We start from the raw sequence: 22,429 nt of genomic DNA on the forward strand, positions 1-22,429 counted from the left end.
TAAACGGGGAGCTGGCGCAGATGCTGAGCTCAGTGTGGGGGTTTTGGGGTTCCCCCTCTGTGCAGGGCAGGGTGGGGAGCCAAGACCTGCCCCCCCCAGGCCTGGGTGACCCCCATTTACGCCCCATCGTCGGGCACCCCCTTCCCCGGGCGCTACGGCGGGGTGACCACGAGGAGGTAGAGGGTGCCGGGCTGCGGCTGGAAGCCGACGGCGCGGACGGCCCGTTGCGAGGGGCCGTTCTGCGGCAGCACCCCGCAATAGACGGGGAAGCCGCGGGCGTGCAGCCCCCCGCCCAGGGCCCCCAGCGTCACCCCGCCGAGGCCTCGCCCGCGCCAGGCGGGCAGCGTGTAGCCGTGGCTGAGGCAGCCCAGGGGGTCCAGCAGGCTCCAGGAGACGGGGCGCCCGCGGGGGCCCAGCACGCAGGCGCTGGGCAGCGCCCGCACCAGGCCCAGCAGGAACCGCCGGCTGCGGGCGTTCCCCCCGAAACCCCACGTGGCGTTGAGCAGCGGGACGTGGGACGGGGACACGGGTGCCAGGCGAAGTCCCGGTGGCACCCTGCCGTGGGGCAGAGCGGAGGAGGTGATGGGGGGCGGGGACAGGGAACCCCCCCACCCCGCACCCAGCGTGGGGAGGGCACCGCGGGTGGGATTGGGGACCCACTGTGCCACCCAGGGGTATGCTTGGGGACCCTCATGTCACTTGGAGATGGGATTGGGGATGTGCTTGGGGACCCCTGTGCCACCAAGAAATCTGACTGGGGACTCCTGTGCCACCCAGGGATGTGCTTGGGAACCCCTGTGCCACCTGTGGATGTGCTTGGGGACCCTCATGTCACTTGGAGATGGGATCAGGAACCCCTGTGCCACCCAAGGATGTGCTCAGGGACCCCCATGCCACTAAGAAATGTGATTGGGGACTCCTGTGCCACCCAGGAATGTGCTTGGGGACCCTCATGTCACTTGGAGATGTGCTTGGGGACCCCTGTGCCACCCAGGGTTATGCTCAGGGATCCCTATGCCACCCAGCGATGTGCTTGGGGACCCTCATGTCACTTGGAGATGGGATTGGGGACCCCTGTGCCACCCAGGGATGTTCTCAGGGACCCCCATGCCACCAAGAAATGTGATTGGGGACTCCTGTGCCACCCAGAGATGTGCTCAGGGACCCCTGTGCCACCTGCAGATGTGCTTGGGGACCTTCATGTCACTTGGAGATGGGATTGGGGACCTCTGTGCCACCCAGGGATGTGCTCGGGGACTCCTTTACCACTGGGGCTGTGCTTGGGGACCCTCCTGTCACCCAGGGATGTGCTTGGGGACCCTCATGTCACTTGGAGATGGAATCGGGGACCCCTGTGCCACCCAGGGATGTGCTCAGGGACCCCTGTGCCACCCGGGGATGTGCCTGGGGACCCTCATGTCACTTGGAGATGGGATTGGGGACCCCTGTGCCACCCAAGGATGTGCTCAGGGACCCCTGTGCCACCCAGGAATGTGCTTGGGGACCCTCATGTCACTTGGAGATGGGATTGGGGACCCCTATGTCACCCAGGGATGTGCTTGGGGACCCTCATGTCACTTGGAGATGGGATTGGGGACCCCTGTGCCACCCAAGGATGTGCTTAGGGATCCCTGTGCCACCCAGGGACGTGCTCAGGTGCCCCAGTGCCACCCGGGGATGTGACCGAGGACCCCCCCCAAGTGCCACCGTGTCCCCCGGTGCCCCTGCACTCACTGCGCGCGGGGCTGGGGGGCCCCGGGGCTCAGCAGCGCCTGGTACCGGTGGGTCTCCAGCCGCAGCCCCTTGGCACCGGCCGCCTCGCTGACGGCCTGGTACACCCCGTCCTGCATCCCTGCGCCAGTGCCGTCAGCCGGGGCGGGGGCACGGGGGGCTGCCCTGACCCCCCCCCCCCCCCATTTCCCCCGTGCCAGCCTTACCCTGGATCTGGAAGGCCCGGTTCCAGCCCACCGCCCCGGTGCCCCCCAGCAGCGCCCGCCAAGCCCCCTCGTCCCGGTAGTACACGGTCAGCTGGTTGCTGTAGAAGTCCTTGGGGTCCCTGTGCTCCTGGGGGGGGGGACGACACACACGACATGAGGGTGACACCCCCCCCTCCTCGATGCGTGGGGTGCTGCCCGTGGGGTGGGGGGCACCCGGAGCGTCACCTCTGGGCGCAGGCGGGTCAGGACGACGCCGAAATGGGGCCAGGTGTCCACCAGCACCTCGTGGGCCGCCGGGTTCCCCCGGGCCACCGTCATCACGGTCCCCAGGACCTGCAGGACAGGGTCAGCGCTGGGGGGGGGACACAGGGGGGCTGCGACGGGTCCCTCCGTGTCCCCACGGTGCCCGGCTGCACCCTGGGCGCTGCCAGCTCTGGTCGGTGCCGGGGGCCAGGGCACTACTTGGGGGTCCCCGTCCTCAGCAGGGTGGGGGAGATGGGTCCCCAGGGTCCCCGTCACCGATAGGGTGGGGTGGGGGGGGTCACAGGGGTCCCCAGAGTCCCCGTGAGTGCATGGATGGGAGAGCACGCAGGTCCCTGTCACTGGTAGCGCTGGGTGGGGGGCACCCTGGAGCCCCCGTCACCAGCATGGAGAGGGTCTCTGGGGTCCCTGGCATGGCGGGGGGAGGCAGGGGGGTCCCCAGGGTCCCCGTCACCGATAGGGTGGGGGGGGGGGGGGTCACAGGGGTCCCCAGAGTCCCCGTGAGTGGCAGGATGGAGGGGAGAGCACGCAGGTCCCTGTCACCAGTAGCGCTGGGTGGGGAGGGCACCCGGGAGCCCCTGTCACCAGCATGGAGGGGGTCTCTGGGGTCCCCATCACCAGCAGGGTGGGGGAGATGGGTCCCCAGGGTCCCCATCACCGGTAGCGCTGGGTGGGGGGGGCACCCTGGAGCCCCCGTCACCAGCATGGAGGGGGTCTCTGGGGTCCCCATCACCAGCAGGGTGGGGGAGATGGGTCCCCAGGGTCCCCATCACCAGTAGCGCTGGGTGGGGGGGGCACCCTGGAGCCCCTGTCACCAGCATGGAGGGGGTCTCTGGGGTCCCTGGCAGGGTGGGGGGAGGCAGGGGGGTCCCCAGGGTCCCCAGAGTCCCTGTCACTGGTAGCGCTGGGTGGGGGGTACCCTGGAGACCCCGTCACCAGCATGGAGGGGGTCTCTGGGGTCCCTGACAGGGTGGGGAAGGTGGGGGGAGGCAGGGGGGTCCCCGGGGTCCCCAGGGTCCCTGTCACCGATAGCACTGGGTGGGGAGGGCACCCTGGAGACCCCGTCACCAGCATGGAGGGGGTCTCTGGGGTCCCTGGCAGGGCGGGGGGAGGCAGGGGGGTCCCCAGGGTCCCCAGGGTCCCCGTCACCGGCAGGGTGGCAGGCAGGCTCCTCCGCAGGGCCTCCTCCAGGCGCCGGAGCTGGCCGGGGCACGTCAGGACCAACATGGCCGTGGGGCAGGCGGTGACACTGGTGGCTGTGGGGCAGGGCTGGCCCCACGCCCGGGGATGACGGACCCTGCCCGTTGCCCCCCCGGTACGGGGCCACCCCTCGGGCAGGGGGCACTCACCGGCCCGTGACGGTTCGTGGTGGCCCTGGCACCCATTGGTGTCACCGCCTGCCCCACGGCCCCCCAGGACCCACGGCCTCAGGACCGCTGCGAGGTGAGTGGTGGAGGGGCTGGGGGCCACTGGGGATGACTGGGGCCGGGGGTCCCCAGCCGGGGGGTCCTGCCCCCCGCTATCGCAGGGTCTCTCGGCAGGACCATGCTGATCCTGACGTGCCCGGCCCAGCTGCAGCGCCTGGAGGGGACCCTGCGGAGGAGCCTGCCCCTCGCCCTGCCGGTGACGGGGACCCCGCCGTCACCCCTGCCCCGTGCCAGGATGGGGACCCCACTGTCACCCCTGCCCTCCCAGTGACAGAGACCCCAATGTCACCCCTGCCCTGTGCCAGGATGGGGACCCCAATGTCACTCCTGCCCTCTCAGTGACAGAGACCCCAATGTCACCCCTGCCCTGTGTCATGATGGGGCCCCCAATGTCAACCCTGCCCCGTGCCATGACAGGGACCCCACTGTCACCCATACCCTCCCAGTGATGGGGACCCCACTGTCACCCTTGTCCTGTGCCAGGATGGGGACCCCACTGCCACCCCTGCCCTATGCCATGACAAGGACCCCGCTGTCACCCCTCTTGCCCCGGTGTCACCTCCTCACGCACCCCCTTCCCGGGTCAGGGACCCCAGGGTCACCCCTGCCCTTTCTCATGATGGGGACCCCCCGTCACCCCTGCCCTCCCAGCGATAGGGACCTCAGTGTCACCCCTGCCCTTTCTCATGATGGGGACCCCCCGTCACCCCTGCCCTCCCAGCGATAGGGACCTCAGTGTCACCCCTCTTGCCCCCGGTGTCACCTCCCGACGCCCCCCCCCCCCCAGGACAGGGACTCCTCTGCCACACCCCACCCCCCCCCCCCCCCCCCCCCCCCGTCCCCGTCCCCGTCCCCGTCCCCGTCCCCGTCCCGTCCCGTCCCAAGTCCAGGCCAGCTCCTGCGCACCGCCCCAACCCCGATTGGTTCCGAGCCAGCCAATCCCCTTCCAGACCCGCACCAGCCAGCCAATCCCCTCCCAGACTTCCCTCATGCGAGCCAATCCCAGCCTTCCCGCCCGCCCCTCCCCGCTCCGCCTAGCCCCACCCACTTGTGGGCAGCCTGGCATTAGGCTCCGCCCCCTCCGCCTTCACCGCCCGCAGCCCCGAGCCGAAGGCCGGGGTTTGGGGAGGGGGGGGGCAGCCCCAAAGCCCCCCCCCAGCTCTGACCCCCTTCGCCCCGCAGGTCTACGGGGCCCTGATGTTCGTGAACCGGGGGAACCCGGGGGGCTTCGAGGTGGTGGTGGACTCGTGGCCCCACTTCGGCGCCGTGCTGGCCAGGCGCCGGGCGGAGGTGGCCGGGGGGCACTGGGTGGGGGTGGGGGGACACACACTGGGTGCCCTGGCACCCAGGGTGGGCTCAGGGCACCCATGGGTGCCCCGCAGGTGCCGGCGGATGACTGCTACCGGAACGTACACGCCGCTTTCTACCGGGACCTGGGGGCCTACCGGGCGCTGGTGGAGACCCCCGGGTGCCTGCGCTGGGACACCGCCTTCCACGTCATCGGTGGCATGGGGGTCCCGGGGGGGGGGGGAACTGGGGGGCACTGGGGAGCGCTGGGGGCATGGGGCACTGGGGAGAGACGCTGCTGGTACCGGGGTAAGGAACGGGAGGCACTGGGTGGTGAGGGGGGAAGGGGTTGGTGGTGCTGGGGGGCACTGGGAGCATTGTGGTTGGACTTGGGGGTGCTGGGGGGCACTGGGGGCAGGAATTGAGGTGCTGGGGGCACTGGGAATAGGAACTGGGGTGCTGGGGGGCACTGGGAGCATTGTGGTTGGACTTGGGGGTGCTGGGAGAGGCACTGGGGGCAGGAACTGGGGTGCTGGGGGCACTGGGAGTAGGAACTGGGGTTCTGGGGGACACGGGAGTAGCATGGTTGGACTGGGGGATGCTGGGGGGCACTGGGGGCAGGAACTGGGGTGCTGGGGGCAGTGGGAAGCCTTGTGGTTGGACTTGGGGGTGCTGCAGGTCACTGGGAGTAGGAACTGGCGTGCTGGGGGACACTGGGGACAGTGGGGGGCATTGTGGTTGGACTTGGGGGGTACTGGGGGCAGGAACTGGGGTTGTGGGTGCACTGGGAGCAAGGATTGGGCTACTGGGGACAGAGACTGGGGTTGTGGGGGGGACAGCGGGGAGGGCAGAGCCGCCGTGCCGGGGTCAGAAGGGGGGGGGCGCGGGGGGGGCTGCCAGGGGAGCGGGGTCCCCTGACGCCCCCGTCCCCAGGGCTGCAGGAGGGGGTGGCCACGGTGGCCGAGGCCGTGGCGGGGCCCAAGGGCGTGGAGCTGGAGATCACCGACTACTACACCTACCTGCACCCCGACCCCAGCGCCATCCCCGAGCCCCGGTGAGCCCCCCGCGCCCGCAGCCCCCCGCCACCCCGTGTGTGTCCCCCTCCCCAAACGCTGACGGCCACCGGCCGCAGGCTGGACCCCGGCGTCCGGGTGGGCTCGCTCAGCCCGGCGCATGTGGACCTGGTGGACGAGACGTGGGCGTACGGGGGCAACGCGCGCAGCCGCCGGTACCTGGCCGAGGTGGTGGGGGGCTTCCCCACCCTGTGCCTGCACGAGGGGAGCGGGGGCCCATTCTGCTGGGTGCTGAGCGACCCGTTCGGCGCCGCGGCCCACGGCTACACGCTGCCGAGCCACCGCCGGCGCGGCCACATGCTGGTGGCGCTGGGCATGGCCGCGCGGCGGGCGCGGGCGCGAGGCTTCGAGGCTTTCGGGCACACGGTGCCGGAGAACCGGGCGATGCAGCGGGTGCTGGAGGAGCTGGGGTACCGGCAGCTGCCCGCGCGCTGCCGCTACGTCCTGCACAACCCCGGGCTGGCCAGGGCCGCCGCCTGAGAGCCAACCCCCCCACCCCGGGACCCCCACCCTGGGGTGGGGAAGCGCCCACGCTGGGGGGTGGGGGAGAAAACCAAAGGGAGTAATAATAATAATAAAAAAATAAAGCAGAGTGGATTCTCTGATGGCTGCTATAGGGTTGTGCGTCCCTCCCCAGTGGCGGTTGGAGGGCCTGAGAGCCCTCCCTCACACCCCCCGGGACCCCCAACCCTGCGTGGGGAAGCCCCCGCGCTGGGGGGTGAGGGAGAAAACCAAAGGAATAATAATAATAATAATAATAATAATAATAATAATAATAATAATAATAAAAAAAAGCAGAGTGGATTCTCTGATAGCTGCTATAGGGTTGTGCTTCCCTCCCTGCCATTGGAGGGACTGAGAATCACCCCTCGGACCCCCACCTTGGGGTGGGGAAGCCCCCGCGCTGGGGGGCGAGGGAGAAAACCAAAGGGAGTAATAATAATAATAAAAAAGTAAAGCAGAGTGGATTCTCTGATGGCTGCTATATGGTTGTGCGTCCCTCCCCAGTGGCGGTTGGAGGGTCTGAGCCCTCCCCAACACCCCCCGGGACCCCCAACCCTGCGTGGGGAAGACCCCGCGCTGGGGGGTGGGGGAGAAAACCAAAGGAAGAATAATAATAATAATAATAATAATAATAATAATAATAATAATAATAATAAAAAGCAGAGTGGATTCTCTGATAGCTGCTATAGGGTTGTGCGTCCCTCCCTGCCATTGGAGTGACTGAGAGTCGCCCCTCGGACCCCCACCCTGGAGTGGGGAAGCCCCCGCGCTGGGGGGCGGGGGAGAAAACCAAACGGAGTAATAATAATAATAAAAAAAAAAGAAAAGCAGAGTGGATTCTCTGATGGCTGCTATAGGGTTGTGCGTCCCTCCCCAGTGGCGGTTGGAGGGCCTGAGAGCCCTCCCTCACACCCCCCGGGACCCCCAACCCTGCGTGGGGAAGCCCCCGCGCTGGGGGGTGGGGGAGAAAACCAAAGGAATAATAATAATAATAATAATAATAATAATAATAATAATAATAATAATAATAAGCAGAGTGGATTCTCTGATAGCTGCTATACGTCCCTCCCTGCCATTGGAAGGACTGAGAATCGCCCCTCGGACCCCCACCTTGGGGTGGGGAAGCCCCCGCGCTGGGGGGTGGGGGAGAAAACCAAAGGGAGTAATAATAATAATAAAAAAATAAAGCAGAGTGGATTCTCTGATGGCTGCTATAGGGTTGTGCGTCCCTCCCCAGTGGCGGTTGGAGGGCCTGAGAGCCCTCCCCCACACCGCTCGGACCCCCCACCCTGGGGTGGGGAAGCCCCCGTGCTGGGGGGCGAGGGAGAAAACCAAACGGAGTAATAATAATAATAAAAAAGAAAAGCAGAGGGGATTCTCTGATGGCTGCTATAGGGTTGTGTGTCCCTCTGCTGGCTGTTGGAGGGCCTGAGAGCCCCGCTCCCCCGGACCCCCACCCTGGGGTGGAGAAGCCCCCGCGCTGTGGGGCGAGGGAGAAAACCAAACAATAATAATAATAATTATTATTATTATTGTTATTATTATTATTTCCAAAAAAAGCAGAGTGGATTCTCTGATAGCTGCTATAGGGTTGTGCGTCCCTCCCTGCCGTTGGAGGGACTGAGAATCCTCCCTCGGACCTCCCACCCTGGGGGGGGAATTCCCCGTGCTGTGGGGCGAGGGAGAAAATCAAATGGAATAATAATAATAATAATAATAATAATAAAAGAGAAGCAGAGTGGATTCTCTGATGGCTGCTATAGGGTTGCGCGTCCCTCCCCGCTGTTGGAGGGCTTGAGAGCCCTCCCACCCCTCAGACCCCCCACCCTGGGGTGGGGAAGTCCCCACACTGTGGGGGCAAGGGAGAGAACCAGAGTAATAATAATAATAGTAATAATAATAATAATAATAATAATAATAATAAAGCATTGTGGATTCTCTGATGGCTGCTATAGGGTTGTGCGTCCCTCCCCGCCGGCCGTTGGAGCCGCCAGCTGCTGTCACCGCCGAGGGACGTGTCTGTGTCCCTGGGGTGTCACCCTGCGTCACCGCGGCCCTGCCCCGGGCTATTCTGGGCCCCCCCCGGGAGGGCTGTGAAGCCTCAGGCAAATCCGCACCGGTGGCACCTGCGGGGTGTGCGTGTGTGTCCCCCCCCCGGGACGGTGTCACCACGGCTGGGGGTGGGCACAGGCAGGCCCGTGGGTCACCGGCTGTGCTTCCCGGGGGGGGGGGGACACGGGGCCGGAGCGCTGCGTGGGGCGGAGGGTGACGGCTGCCTGGGGTGGGTCACGGGGCAGGGGGTGGCGGGGACCCACGGGGGGGGGTGACAGTCCCCGGTGTGGCTGGGACTGATTGGGGGGGTGACAGTACCCAGGGTGGCGGGGACCGACTGGGGGGGTGGCAGTCCCCGGTGTGGCTGGGACCAACGGGGGGGGGGGGGGTGACAGCGGTGGGGTGGCGGGGACCGAAGCGGGGGGGGGTGGCAGTCCCCAGGGTGGTGGGGACCGAAGCGGGGGGGGGGGTAGAAGTCCCCAGGGTGGTGGGAACTGATGGGGGGGTGTCAGAGGCGGGGTGGCGGGGACCGAATGGGGGGTGGCAGTCCCCGGTGTGGCTGGGACCGACGGGGGGGGGGGCGGTGACAGCGGCGGGGTGGTGGGGACCGAAGCGGGGGGGGGTGGCAGTCCCCAGGGTGGCGGGGACCGAAGCGGGGGGGGGGTGGCAGTCCCCAGGACGGCGGGGACCGACGGGGGGGGGGGGGGTGTGACAGCGGCGGGGTGGCGGGGGGTGGGGTGGCAGCCCCCGGTCTCCCCGGCCCAGCCCCGCCGCTTCCGCCCGGGGCTCGGCAGGGGCGGAGCGGGGACGCGCCCGGTTCCGGGCCCCGGGGCCGCCACCCGTCCTGTCCCCGCAGGGCCATGGAGCAGCCCCCCCGCATCACCGACTCCTTCCCGCGGCGGCGGGCGCGGCGACCCCCGGGCAAGGTCAAGGGCAAGGTCAAGCGCTGTCCCCAGCCCCCCCCGGCAGCCGAGTCCCCCCCCCCCGCGTCCCCCCCCGGACCAAGCCCTCCTGGAGATGCTGCGCCGCTTCGACCTGGCCTGGGAGTACGGGCCGTGCACCGGTGAGACCCCCCCCCTCCAGCCCCCAGACCCCCCCCAGACTCCCCCAGACCCCCCTGACCGTGCCCCCCCCCCGCCCCCCCGCAGGGATCACCCGGTTGCAGCGGTGGGAGCGGGCGCAGGCGCTGGGGCTGAGCCCCCCCAGCCCAGTTCGCGACGCTCTCCTGGAGCACCGGGACGACCCCGATGTCACCTACAGGTGGGTGCACCCCCCCCCAACTTTTGGTGCCCCCCACCCTGCCGGTATCCATCCCAGGGTGGGGTGGGGGGCAGCAGGCGGCTGCTGACCCCCCCGCTCTGCCCCACAGCCTCTGGCACGAGTACTCGCTCTGAGCCGCTGCACCCCACGCCAGAGGGATGAGAAGGAAGGGGGGGGCCGGGGGGGGTCGTGCCCGCTGCCCCCCAGGCCTGTCCGCAGCCGTGCCACGGCCCCGGGGGGCACCGGGCGGATTAAAGGCTGGTGTGAGCGAAGGTGGGGGGCTGCCGCGTGCTGTCTGGGGGGCACCCGGGGTTGGGGGGTGAAGCCCCTTTGTGGGGTACTGAGGGAGGGGTCTGTGCCCCCCCCTCCCCGAGAGAGCCAGGCGGGTTTGTGCAGTCACACAGAGTTTAATGGCAGCCCTGGGAGCAGGGGGGGGTCTGTGCCCCCCCACAGTGCCCCCACACAGTGCCCTCGGCCCCACAGACCCCCCACGGTACGGAGCAGATGGTGGTCCCCTTGCCCCACAGATCCCCTCGCTGTGGGGGTGCCCCTGTCCCCTCGTAGGGGTGCTCCCCGCCCCCACCCCCCAGGCAGGGGAGGGCGGGGGGCTCAGCCGGCCCCGTGGGCAGAACGGAGCCGGGGCGGGGTCTGGGGGTGCCACTGGGGAGGGAGGAGAGGGGGTCCCACCCCAGTACTCACCAGTAGCACAGGCTGGGGGCGGCTGGCTGCGAGATCTGGGGGGGGGCAGAAGGCAGAGTTAACGGAGGGAGCGTTAACGGGGTCAGGAGCTGGAGGCGAGGGCTGGCAGCGCCCAGGGCAGGGACCTGCAGGCTGCCTGGCCTGCCAGCGGGCAGACAGACGGACAGACGGACCAGGGGGGATGCGAGGAGGGGCGTGGGATGCCCCACAGCGGGCTGATGGGACAGAAGGGGGGGCCACGGGCTGCCAGAGGGTGGGCTGGATCACAAGCTGACGAAGAAGATGGTGTCGGCCAGGTCTGACATCAGCCCTTCAGGGTCATGAAGGGGGTCGAGCTCCATGGGGCAGCTGCCCTCCGCCTCGCCGCTGGGACCCTACTGGGCCAGGGACCCCCTGCCAGGCACGGCAAGGGTGGGGGGAGCTGGTGAACCCAGAAGCTGGTGCTGCCAGGCCTCCCAGTAACGCCACTGGGACTGGCCCAGCTGGGAAAGGGGAGCCCATCGGACAGCGAGCACGGGTGTAGACAGGGGAGTGGCAGCCAGCGAGGCTGCAGAGCTGGGGACAAAGGCGTCCCCATGCTGGCAGGGGCTCGGCTGGAGCTGCCACCGCCGGTTGGTCTGGGTGGGGTGTCCTGGGACCGTGGGTGGGGGGTCGGAGGTGGGCAGCGGGGGAGTCCAGGTGTCCCTGTGTCCACGCCGTGTCCTCACCTGTGCGTACGAGTACGTCGTCCGCTCGTGGTACTCCCGGGTGACGGCCTGGATGTGTCCTCGCCCTCCATCGTCCCCACCTGCGGCACACGGACACGTGTCACCGCGAGCACCCGGCCCGCCAGCCCCACCGCCTCGTCCCACGTGGAGGACTGAGCTGCGGTCCTGTCGGGGACTGGGGTCTGCAGGGGCTCACCTCTAGGCCTCGGCCTCCAGCAGCCTGAAACAAAACCTGGACCCGTGGAGAAGAATTAATTGGCAGCAGGCTGTTTGGGTGGAGGAGGGAAGGTGGAAGGGTAACAAAAAGGGCCCAGAAGTGAAGAATTTGAGAATAAGGTGTAAAAACTAGATAAAGGTCAGCACGGGGAGGGGATCGTCTGGCATTAGGGGTGCAGATGGCTGCGGACTGCAGCGCTGGCGGCCTGCAGAGCCAGGTTGGGCGGGCACGGGCCCCCCCAGGCCGTCGGGCCTCCAACGGGGCCTTTCCCTCCCAGGCGGTGGGGAGGGAAGAGCGCGAGAGCTGGCAACAGCAGTCCCGTGGGATCCGTCAGATGAAGAGCCGTAATTAGTAGCTTTGCTGTGCGTGCAGAATCATTCAATCATTAATTAATAACAGGCTGTGTTATTTAGGTTATTGATTACTTACTTTATTAGCTCGCTGTGTTGCTTCGTCAATAAAATGAGTTGGTTCTATCGCAAACCTGCGATCGAGCGGTGGAGAGCCGGACCCGGCAGTAACCCCGGCCGCGTCCCGGGCGGGGGGGCAGGCGGGACAGGGTGCGGGGGCTGCCTGCAGCTACAGGGTCCGCTCACGCTGCAGGCACCGAGCCCTCCAGATCGCGTTGTTCAGCCGGATCTTGTCCCGCTGTCGGAGCTTCAGGCCCTCGAGCATCTTCCACTTGGGGGGACGTGACTGCTGGGAACAGGACAGAGACATTTAGGGTGCGGACCCCCAAGACGTACGCGTCCCGCACCCAGCAGGGCCCAGGGCCAGGAGGAAGGAGGCAGTTGGTGGAGGTGGGGGTCCTCCAAGCAGGGTTCTCCAGACCTCACCCCACTTTCTCTGCCCTAATCCCATGCCATGGTCCCGTTGCACCCGGTGGCTGCCGACGCCTCGGCCAAACTCCCTCTGCCCTCGGTTCATGGCGGGGAGAACGAGGGAGGTTTCCAGGCTCCTTGCGGTGGCAGCGGGGTTGGGAGAAGGAGACACTAAAACCCACCCAGAGAGCACCCAAAGGCTGTGGGTGGTGAGCAGGAAGACCTCAAGCCACGGCAAAGCGAGGAAAAGGCTTCGGGAAGCAACAGGGGCTGTCTTATCTCCGAAAGCAGGGGCAGGCTGCCCCGCACAGCCCGCGGCGCCCCGTATCTCCCTGCCGCCCTGCATCCCACCCGTGGGGAGGGGGATCTGAAGAGCCTGGCGGTGCTTCCCCCTGGCCTCGGGGGCCCAGGCTGCTGCCGTGCCCAGCTCCTCTGCTGCGCTCGCCCTGCGGCGGCTGCCAGATGCGGCTGAGGGAGCGGGCAAGGCTCTGAGCTGGCAAGGGCTCTGGCTGCACTCCAGCAGCTCTGCAGGCACGGAGCCCCAACACGGCGGGCGCTGCGGGGAGCAGTGAGGGGAGGAAGACTCTGGGGTGGCTCCCGCGCCCAGAGCAGCAGCCCCGGCTCGGGCTGCGGGCAGGAGGCCATTCCTCAGCGCTGGCCCGGAGGCGACGTGCGGCCTTCCAGCTCCGTGTGGGCCTCCATGTTGGCTCTTCCAGCCCCAGCCACGGCTCTGCCCACACCTCACGGCTTTATCCCTCCCCCCGCCTGCCCTCACCTCTAGGCCAAGCTCAAACTTCCAGCGCCGCGGCCTAGGCCGCTAGGCCTGAGGCAGGCCTGCGCCCGGTTCCCATAGCAACCAGGACGGTGGCGCGCCAGCACGCATGCGCAAAGCCCCGGCGCCCTTCCCCACCCCGCGCAAGGGACGCCGGGAGCTGTAGTTCCCCGCGCGCCCCTCGCCGCACAAGATGGCGGCGGAGCTTCGCGCCTCCCGTTCTGCCGGGACCCGCGGGTGCGGGGCTGCGGCACCCCCAGCCCGGGCTGAGCCGGGACACGGCGGCGGGAGGTTAAGCCCAGCTCCCCCTCCCCGCACACCGGGAGCTGCCCTCCAGCCTCCATGTTCACTCTGGCCCCTACTGATGGCAAGGAGAGCATCGCCCCAATAGGACCCACGCCACGGCCGTTTCCACGCTTTATTCTCAGTGCCGGCGCGGTGAGAGGTGGCGGGGGGGGGGGAGGTGAGGCAGGGCCACCGCCGCCCCCCGGAGTGCAGCAGTGTGTGGGGGGGCGTGCCGGCTCCCTGGCCACGCCTCCAGCAGGCCTAAGCTCCGCCCCTTCCCCATGGTGCCGCGGCGGCGGGGGGGGGCTCTGACCCACACATCCCCCCCCCTCCCGGGTTAGGGAGTTGGGGGCGGGGTGGAGGGGAGGTGGGGGGTGGGGTCAGAGGTGGGGGCGTGGTCGGGGGCGGGGCCGCCGTCCAGGCTGGCCTGCCGCACCACCCGGCGGGGCCGGGACGACGGCCGGGACCCCCGGTCCCCCGGTGCCTCCGCGGCCGCGAACACCTGCGGTGGGGGGGAGGGACAAGACACGGGGGGGGGGGTGGGCTCAGCCAGCGCCTCAGCTCCTGCCCCCCGCCCCTTCCCGGCACTCACCTCCTCGACGAGGGGGTCCCCCGGCAGCTCGGGGGGCTCGGGGGACTCCAGCTGGCTGATGCTCCGCATGACGGCGCAGAGGGAGATGCGGGGGCGCGGGGAGGCCCCCAGCAGCCCCCGCCCGCTCCCCTCCTCGGGGGGCCGCGGGGAGGGGCCGCCCTCCCCCCCCTCCTCGGGCTGGGCCCCCTGCTCCGCCGCCTTGGGCTCCCACAGGCTGCTGTGCCGGCTGCCACGCACCTGCCCGTCAGCGCCTGGCCACGCCCGCGAAGCCACGCCCCCCGCACCTGCCCGTCAGCGCCTGGCCACGCCCGCGAAGCCACGCCCCCCGCATCTGCCCATCAGCCGCTGACCGTGCCCATGAAGCCACGCCCCTGCACCTGGCCGTCAGCAGCTGGCCTGGCCCATGAAGCCACGCCCCCGCCCGCGGATGACCACGCCCACGAAGCCACGCCTCCCGCACCTGCCCGTCAGCCGCTGGCCTCACCCTCAAAGCCACGCCCCCCCGCACCTCCCCACACCCCCAGGGTTTGGGGTGGGGCTCCCACAGGCTCCGCCCCACTGCTATAGCAACAAAGTGTGAGGCTCCACCAAAGGCCACTCTGCCTGTCAGGGCGTGGCCACAGAAGCTCCACCCACCCCTCCCCAGAGGGGCGTGGCCACCTCAAGCCCCACACACCCCGCCCCAGAGGTCGCAGCCAAAGCAGCCCCTGCCCTGCCCGAGTGGGCGTGGTGAGATGAGGCCCCACCCCCGGGGTGTGCCCCGCCCCGCCCCTCGCCCCGCCCACCTGGCGCGCAGGATGCCCTGGTAGAAGTCGAGCTGGCGCATGAAGCCGGGGTTGGGCAGGACGCCGGGGCGGCAGTGCCGGACGTGGCGCAGCGCCCTCTCCAGGGACCAGCCGAACTCCTTCATGGCGTAGGCCAGCACCGTGGCCGCCGAGCGGCTCAGCCCCATGCGGCAGTGCACCAGCGCCCGGCCCCCCGCGGCCCTGCGGCACCGCCCGCGCTGGCACCCGGCTCCCGGGGCTCCGTGCCCCACGGCTGCCCGTGTCCCCGTGGACCCCGTGCCCCAGGGCTCTCCATGTCCCCAAGGAACCCATACCCCAGGACTCCCCATGTCCCCAGGTCATCAGTGTCCCCAGGCTCCCCGTGCCACCCAGGGCTCCCCATGTCCCCAAGGACCCCGTGCCTCAGGGACCCCCTGTCCCCAGGACATCAGTATCCCAGGGCCACCCATGTCACACAGGGCTCCCCGTGTTCCCAGGGCACCAGTGTCCCCAGGACATCAGTATCCCAGGGCTCCCTGTGTCACCCAGGGCTCTTCATGTCCCCAAGGAACCCATGCCCCAGGGCTCCCTGTGTCCCCAGGACATCAGTGTCCCAGGGCTCCCCATGTCACCCAGGGCTCCCCGTGTCCCCAAGGACCCCACGCCCCAGGGGTGGTATCCAGGTCTCCCAACGTCCACAGAGACCCAGGGCCCCAGAGCTCCCCAGCTCCCAGCGCTCCCAGTGTCCCCAGAGCTCCCAGCACCTCAGCCACCAGGATGCCTCCCCAGATACCCCCACCCATGTTCCCCTGGCTCCAGCCCAATGTCCCCTGCACCCTGTGCCCCCCCGATGGTCCCCCCTCCCCCCCTGCGTCCCGGGGCTGCCCTGGCCCCACTGACCGGACGCGGGAGAGGAAGAGGAAGGTGTCGTTCCAGTGGGGCAGGAGCTGGGCTGCCTCCTCGTCGTACACCCGCACGTTCATGTAGGTGAAGAGCGCCGGGAAGAAGTTGTCGATCTCCCGCGCCACGTTGAGGATGTGGGTGACCCTGTGGCGTGGCGGGTGGGGGGCACAGCGAGCACGCAGGGTCGGGGGGCCGCTCCGTGGGGTGCCCCGCGCCCACCCCACCACGGTGCCGCCGCCCTGCTGCAGCCACCCTGCCGCGCGTCCCACCATGATGCCATGCCCACCCTGCCGGGTGCCCTGCAAGGCCTCCATGCCCACCTCAATGGGCGTCCTACAATGGCACCATGCCCACCCCACCAGTGTCCCATGATGACCCCACACCCACCCCACCAGGCCACCTCATGATGACCTCGTGCCTGCACCACCAGGACACCCCACGATGACCCTGTGCCTACCCTAGTGGGACACCCCATGATGGCCTCATGCCCACCCCACCGTGACACCCCAGATGACCCCATGCCCACCCCACCACACACCCCATGATAGCCCCAAGCCCACCCCATCATGACACCCCACTATGGCCCCATGCCCACCCTACCATGGCACTCCAGATGACCCCATGCCTGCCTCACCATGACACCCTACGATAGCCCCATGCCCACCCCATCATGACACCCCAGACGACCCCATGCCCACTGCACCACGACACCCCATGACAGCCCCATGCCCACCCCACTGTGACTCCCCAGATGACCCCATGCCCACCCTACCATGGCATTCCAGATGACCCCATGCCCACCTCACCATACACCCTACGACAGTCCCATGCCCACCCCATCATGACACCCCACGATGGCCCTATGCCCACCCCACCATGACATCCCAGACAACCCCATGCCCACCCCACCATGACACCCCATGACAGCCCCATGCCCACCCCACCGCGACACCCCAGATGACCCCATGCCGCTCCACGCTCACCGGTTCTGCTGCAGCTCCTCCAGGTTGGCCGCGTTCCACTCGGAGCCCTGCGCGGTGGCACCGGTGAGGGGTGGGGACACCCCCGCCCGCCCCACCTGCCCTGCCCGCGCCGCTGCCCACCAGGTAGAGGTGTGGGAAGACGCGGGAGGGCCGGTCCATCTGCGCCAGCACCAGCAGCATCTCGTTGTCGATGAAGTCCTTGTGCTGGGCCAGGCTGTGCCCCGTGCGCCGCTCCAGCTCCTCCCGCACCTGGGCAGCGTGGGGAGGGGGGTGAGGGAGGGCCCTGCCGCTGCCCCTGCCCCCCTGCCCCTGCCCCCCTGCCCGCTGGCACCCACCTCCTTGGAGGTGACGCTCTCCAGGTCAGCGCTGGCCATCACCTCCCGCAGCAGCGCCCGCACCGCCTGCTCCGACAGCTCCGCCGCCGCCGGCCTGGCGCCCACCCCACCGCGTCACCGCGTCACCGCGCCCCGCCCAGGCCCCACCCTGCCCAGACCCCACCTCCTCTGCCCCCGAGCCCCCTGCCAAGCGCAAGCCCCACTTCCCCATGGCCCTCCCCAGACTGGAAGCTCCACCCAGTTCCTTTAAGCTCCACCCAGCTGCTTTAAGCTCCACCCATCCCTCTAAGCCCCACCCATTCCTTTAAGCTTCACCCCATTCTTCTAAGCCCCACCCCATTCTTCTAAGCCCCACCCCATTCCTCTAAGCCCCACCCCATTCCTCTAAGCCCCACCCCATTCATTCAAGCCCCATCCATTCCTCTAAGCCCCACCCCATTCCTTTAAGCTCCACCCCATTCCTCTAAGCCCCACCCCATTCATTCAAGCCCCATCCATTCCTCTAAGCTCCACCCCTCATCCAGGCAATCCCCGCCCCCTCCATTAGCCACACCCTGAACCTAGATCCCGCCCCTCGGCACAAGCCCTGCCTCCCTAGCAGAGCCCCACCCTCACAGCCCCACCCAATTACCACAAGCCCCGCCCCCTGCCCCACCCCACTCAGCCCGGGAGCGGTGCAGATTGGCCATCCGGCCGGGGGCGGGGCAGGGGGCGGGGCGTACCGGAGGGGCGGGGGCGAGGCGGGGCGCACGGACTCGAGGTCGGCCATGGCCAGCCACTCGTTGAGGCAGCTCTGCTCCGAGGCCGCCGCCGTCGCCGCGTAGTCGCGGGCCCAGGCCAGCGCCGGGCCCCCGGGGATGTGCCCGCCGCGGGACGCCTCCTCGCAGGCGCGGTGCAGCTCCTGCAGCACGGCCCTGCCGCACGCCACCTGCCACCGCCGCGCCCGGCCACGCTCCGCCGCGGCCGGGGCGCCTTCCTGCTGCCCGTGTCCCCCGCGCCCACGTGGGGTGACCACGTTCCCCACAACCATCGTGGTGCTGCCCATGTCGCCAGTGCCCATGGTTGTGCCCACTTCAACCATGCCCATGGTGCTGCCCATGTCCCCCATGCCCATGGTGGTGCCCACTTCAACCATGCCCATGGTGCTGCCCATGTCCCCCATGCCCATGGTGCTGCCCATGTCCCCCATGCTCATGGTGGTACCCACTTCAACCAAACCCATGGTGTTGCCCATGTCCCCCATGCCCATGGTGGTGACCACATTCCCCATAACCATGGCGGTGTCCACATTCCCCATGCCCACGGTGGTGCCCACTTCAACCAAGCCCATGTGCTGCCCATGTCCCCCGTGCCCACGGTGGTGCCCACTTCAACCGTGCCCATGGTGGTGACCACGTTCCCCATAACTGTGGTGGTGCCCATGTCCCCCACGCTCATGGTGGTGCCCACTTCAACCAAGCCCATGGTGCTGCCCATGTCCCCCATGCTCATGGTGGTGCCCACTCAACCAAGCCCATGGTGTTGCCCATGTCCCCCATGCCCATGGTGGTGACCACATTCCCCACGCCCACGGTGGTGTCCACTTCAACCAAGCCTATGGTGCTGCCCATGTCCCCAGTGCCCATGGTTGTGCCCACTTCAACCAAGCCCATGGTGCTGCCCACTTCAACCATGACCATGGTGGTGCCCACGTCCCCCATGCCCATGGTGGTGCCCGCTTCAACCAAGCCCATGGTGCTGCCCATGTCTTCCGTGCCCACAGTGGTGCCCACATCCCCCATGTGCATGGTGGTGCCCACGTTCCCCATAGCTGTCATGGTCCCTATGTCCTCCATGCCCACAGTAGTGCCCACAGCCCCTGCTGCCCATGGTGGTGCCCATGTCCCCTGTGCCCATGGCAGTGTCCACATCCCCCATAACCGTGGTGATGTCCACGTCCCCCTGTGCCCATGGCAGTGCCCATGGCAGTGCCCATGGCAGTGTCCACATCCTTCGTGCCCAAGATGGTGCCCATGTTCCCCATAACCGTGGCGGTGCCCACGTCCCCCATGCCCACAGTGGTGCCCACACCCCCCGTGCCTACGATGGTGCCCACGTGCCCTGTGCCCACGGACACAGCCGGGGCTCGCTCACCACATGGTCTGGACCGAGATGGGTTTGAAGATGCGGGTCTGCCCCCCCGACGTCACGCTGAACCCCCTGGGCACCGCGGGGAGACACATTGGGGTGGGGTGGGCACCCCAGCCACGCCCCTCCCCACAGGCCCCACCCAGCCCCCCGAGCCCCACCCTCACAAACCCCGCCCCTTCCCCCAAGCCCCGCCGACCCCTTACCCATCGCCGTCGAGGAAGACCTGGGTGTCGCTCCAGAGGGGCAGCACCATGCCCAGGGTGCAGCGGGTGGCCCTGGGGCGGGCAGAGGTCAGGCGGTGCCGCCTCCCTCCGCCCCAGACCCCCTCCCCAGGCCCCGCTCACCCCTCGTGGGCGAAGTCGACGCCCAGCAGCGCCGTCTGCCCCTCGGCTCCCGCCTCCTCAGGCCGCACCACCAGCAGGTACCGCACCCGCTGCGGCCGCGCCGACTCCAGCCGCACCGCCTGGGGTGGGGGGGGGCATGAGGGGGGCAGGATCTGCCCCCCCAGTGCCCCCAGTGCCCGGGAAGGAGCACCAGGCACACCCCAGCCCCATCCCTTCTCCATCCCATTCCAACCTCACCCCATCCTGTGCTGTCCCCATCCTGTCCTCGTCCCATCCTATCACATCCCCAGCCCCATTTTATCCCCATCCTCATCCCATCCCGTCCCATGGCCCATCTCATCCCATCCCACCCTGTCCAGTCCCCATCCGTATCCCATTCCAATACCCATCCCTTCCCCATCCCTATCCCCATCCCCACTCTGTCCCATCCCAATTCTGTCCTGTCCCATCCCATCCTGCCCCTGCCCTCATCCCATCCCATGCCTGTCCCCATCCCCATCCCCATCCCGCCCTCATCCTCACTCCATCCCATTCTTTCCCATCCCGTTCCATCCCCATCCTCATCCCACCCCATCCTATCCCATCCCATCTCTGTCCCCATCCCCATCCTGCCCCCATCCTCACTCCATCCCATCCTCTCCCATCCCGTTCCATCCCCATCCTCATCCCATCCCATCCCTGTTCCCATCCCCATCTCCATCCTGCCCCCATCCTCACTCCATCCCATCTCATCCCGTTCCATCCCCATCCTCATCCCATCCCATCCCTGTTCCCATCCCCATCTCCATCCTGCCCCCATCCTCACTCCATCCCATACCATCCCATCTCATCCCGTTCCATCCCCATCCTCATCCCATCCCATCCCTGTTCCCATCCCCATCTCCATCCTGCCCCCATCCTCACTCCATCCCATACCATCCCATCTCATCCCGTTCCATCCCCATCCTCATCCCATCCCATCCCTGTTCCCATCCCCATCTCCATCCTGCCCCCATCCTCACTCCATCCCATACCATCCCATCTCATCCCGTTCCATCCCCATCCTCATCCCACCCCATCCTATCCCATCCTGTCCCGTCCCATCCCCACCCCCTCCCCATCCACATCCCATTCCCATACCCATCCCATCCCTGTCCCCATCCCTTTTCTGTTGCCATCCTCATCCCATCCCATCCTGTCCGACCACAACCCCATCCTGTCCCATTCCACCCCTACCCTGTCCCCATTCCCACCCTGCCCCCGTCCTCCTTCTGTCCCATCCCATCCCATCCCTGTCCCCATCCCCGTTCTGTTGTCATCCTCATCCCATCCCACCCCGTCCTGTCCCACCACAACCCCATCCTGTCCCATCCCATCCCTACCCTGTCCCCATCCCCATCCTGCCCTCATCCTCGCCCCATCCCATCCCATCCCACCCCATCCCTGTCCCCATACCCATTCTCTTGCCATCCTCATCCCATCCCACCCCGTCCTGTCCCACCACAACCCCATCCTGTCCCATCCCACCCCTACCCTGTCCCCATCCCCACCCCGTCCCGCTCCATCCCTTTCGCTGTCCCCACCTCGCCTCCATCCCATCGCCGTCCCCGGCCCCGCCACCGTCCCATCGCGGTCCCCGCGCTGGGACGCGGTGGCCGTGCCCTACCAGCCGGATGGCATCCTGCGGGCGCAGCAGCTGCATCATGAGCTGGAGGTGCTGCTCCTGCCGCCCCGGGGCCTGGCCCGGGGGTGCAGCCGGGGGGGGCTCGGCCGCCAGCGGCTCCTCGGCGGGCAGCAGCAGGGCGGCCCCCTTGACCATGACGAAGCTCTGCCTGGGGGGCAGGAGGGTCCTGAGCGGGATGGGGGGGGCCCAGCCCGCAGCGACACCCAGCACTCGAGGGTACCCCCAGAGCGCTCCCCCGAGGGGGGGGTGGGGGGAGCTGGGGGTGCTGGGGCACCACGGGGGGGGGAAGTGCGCCTCAGGGGGTGGCTGTGTCCCCTCCCCACCCCAGTGCCCTGTGCCCCCCACCCTGTGGCTTCGGACCCCCCGCTCACCGTCGCTGCAGCCGCCCACGCCTGGGTGCATCTTCCTCCTGCAAAGCATTGGGGGGGGGGGGGCCGTGCCCCCCCGGGGGGAGAGCATGACCCCGGGGCACGGACCATGCCCGGGGGGCCCGGCAAGCACCCCCCAACCCCGGCACGTCCCCCCTGGGCACTGCGAGCCACCCTGCCAAGCTGCCCCCCACCCCCCCCCCCAGCAGCATGGGGCTTTGGGGAGCATGGGGGTCCTGGGTGGGGGTCCCGCTGGGGGTCGGCCCTGGGATGCCGGGGGGGGGCTGTCCCCGTGTGTACCCCCCCCGGCTGGGTGCTGCCCAAGGGGGAAGTGCTCGCGGGGGGGGGGGGCCCTGGGCTGTGCACCCTGATAAGGCCCAGTGGTTACTGGAGGGGGAGGGCAGGAGCGCTGGGAGCTACTGGGACAGCGAATGTACTGGGAGCACTGGGGACAGCCTTAGCTCGGGTGGGAGCAACTGGGGACACCCCCCCCCCCCCCCAAGACGGGAAGCCACACCTCCCCAGCCGGGAGCAGACCCCAACGTGTACTGGGGGCAACTGGGCTCCCAGTAACCTCCCACTGGGAGCGACTGGGGTGAGCCTGCGCCGGGAGAGACCGGAGCGGCGGCGTACCCTGCACCGGGAGCAACCGGGAACAACCGGGAACAACAGGGAGAAACCGGGAACAACCGGGACACCCCGTTCCCCCCCCACCGGGAGCCCCCGGGGCAGCCGGGACCTCCCCCCCCCCCCCCCCCCTCCACTCCCCGTCCCGGCAGCACCGGGCGGCCCCGGGCCGGCCCGACCCGAGCTCCCGCCGCCGCCGTGCCCCGCTCCCCGGTGCCCGGTCCCGGGCCGGACTCACCGCGGGGTCCCCGGGGGAACCCGCCGCCCGCCGCACGGTCACCAGCGCCATGCCCCGCCGCGCCGCCCCGCACCGCCCCCCCCGCACCGCCACCACCCCCCCCCCCCGCACCAGGAAGCGCCTCCGCCACCGCCCCGCCCGGCCGGCAACGGGCACCGGCACGGCCCCCTCCGCCCCGGC

The 22,429-nt window shown here is 68.7% G+C and overlaps 4 protein-coding genes across 8 annotated transcripts; 2 read left to right on the top strand and 2 right to left on the bottom strand.

Annotated features, from left to right (window-relative positions):
• Nucleotides 1-145: 145 nt before the first annotated feature.
• On the bottom strand, nucleotides 146-11,254 carry LOC142361887 (glycine N-acyltransferase-like protein 3). The gene is made up of 6 exons (XM_075425713.1): nucleotides 11,208-11,254; nucleotides 10,501-10,535; nucleotides 2,163-2,270; nucleotides 1,938-2,064; nucleotides 1,735-1,852; nucleotides 146-555 (listed from the first exon to the last, which is right to left on the bottom strand). The coding sequence occupies exons 3-6, from the start codon at nucleotides 2,253-2,255 to the stop codon at nucleotides 153-155; spliced, it is 741 nt and encodes a 246-aa protein (XP_075281828.1). The 5' UTR covers nucleotides 2,256-2,270; nucleotides 10,501-10,535; nucleotides 11,208-11,254; the 3' UTR covers nucleotides 146-152.
• On the top strand, nucleotides 3,486-6,555 carry LOC142361879 (glycine N-acyltransferase-like protein 3). The gene is made up of 7 exons (XM_075425676.1): nucleotides 3,486-3,513; nucleotides 3,615-3,641; nucleotides 3,727-3,821; nucleotides 4,664-4,915; nucleotides 5,008-5,128; nucleotides 5,846-5,966; nucleotides 6,045-6,555. The coding sequence occupies exons 1-7, from the start codon at nucleotides 3,486-3,488 to the stop codon at nucleotides 6,463-6,465; spliced, it is 1,065 nt and encodes a 354-aa protein (XP_075281791.1). The 3' UTR covers nucleotides 6,466-6,555.
• On the top strand, nucleotides 8,564-11,877 carry LOC142361885 (uncharacterized). The gene is made up of 4 exons (XM_075425709.1): nucleotides 8,564-8,669; nucleotides 9,398-9,604; nucleotides 9,690-9,801; nucleotides 9,911-11,877. The coding sequence occupies exons 2-4, from the start codon at nucleotides 9,402-9,404 to the stop codon at nucleotides 10,772-10,774; spliced, it is 1,179 nt and encodes a 392-aa protein (XP_075281824.1). The 5' UTR covers nucleotides 8,564-8,669; nucleotides 9,398-9,401; the 3' UTR covers nucleotides 10,775-11,877.
• On the bottom strand, nucleotides 11,854-22,325 carry SSH3 (slingshot protein phosphatase 3). Of its 5 annotated transcripts, XM_075425708.1 has the most exons (14): nucleotides 22,250-22,325; nucleotides 21,388-21,425; nucleotides 20,999-21,164; nucleotides 19,354-19,472; nucleotides 19,213-19,284; nucleotides 19,013-19,078; nucleotides 17,602-17,793; nucleotides 16,880-16,973; nucleotides 16,665-16,793; nucleotides 16,545-16,591; nucleotides 15,559-15,705; nucleotides 14,680-14,880; nucleotides 13,895-14,120; nucleotides 13,200-13,804 (listed from the first exon to the last, which is right to left on the bottom strand). In XM_075425708.1, exons 1-14 carry the CDS (start codon nucleotides 22,298-22,300, stop codon nucleotides 13,640-13,642), a joined length of 1,713 nt encoding a protein of 570 aa, XP_075281823.1. In that variant the 5' UTR covers nucleotides 22,301-22,325; the 3' UTR covers nucleotides 13,200-13,639. The 5 variants fall into 5 exon arrangements, with proteins under 5 accessions (XP_075281821.1, XP_075281820.1, XP_075281823.1 ...); XM_075425706.1 differs by lacking the exons at nucleotides 13,200-13,804; nucleotides 22,250-22,325 and adding an exon at nucleotides 11,854-12,120 and having other exon boundaries at nucleotides 21,388-22,060; XM_075425705.1 differs by lacking the exons at nucleotides 13,200-13,804; nucleotides 22,250-22,325 and adding an exon at nucleotides 11,854-12,123 and having other exon boundaries at nucleotides 21,388-22,060.
• Between the last annotated feature and the right edge of the window lie 104 nt (nucleotides 22,326-22,429).

The sequence above is a fragment of the Opisthocomus hoazin genome, chromosome 7, assembly GCF_030867145.1.
Source record: "Opisthocomus hoazin isolate bOpiHoa1 chromosome 7, bOpiHoa1.hap1, whole genome shotgun sequence".
Lineage (NCBI taxonomy): Eukaryota > Metazoa > Chordata > Aves > Opisthocomiformes > Opisthocomidae > Opisthocomus > Opisthocomus hoazin.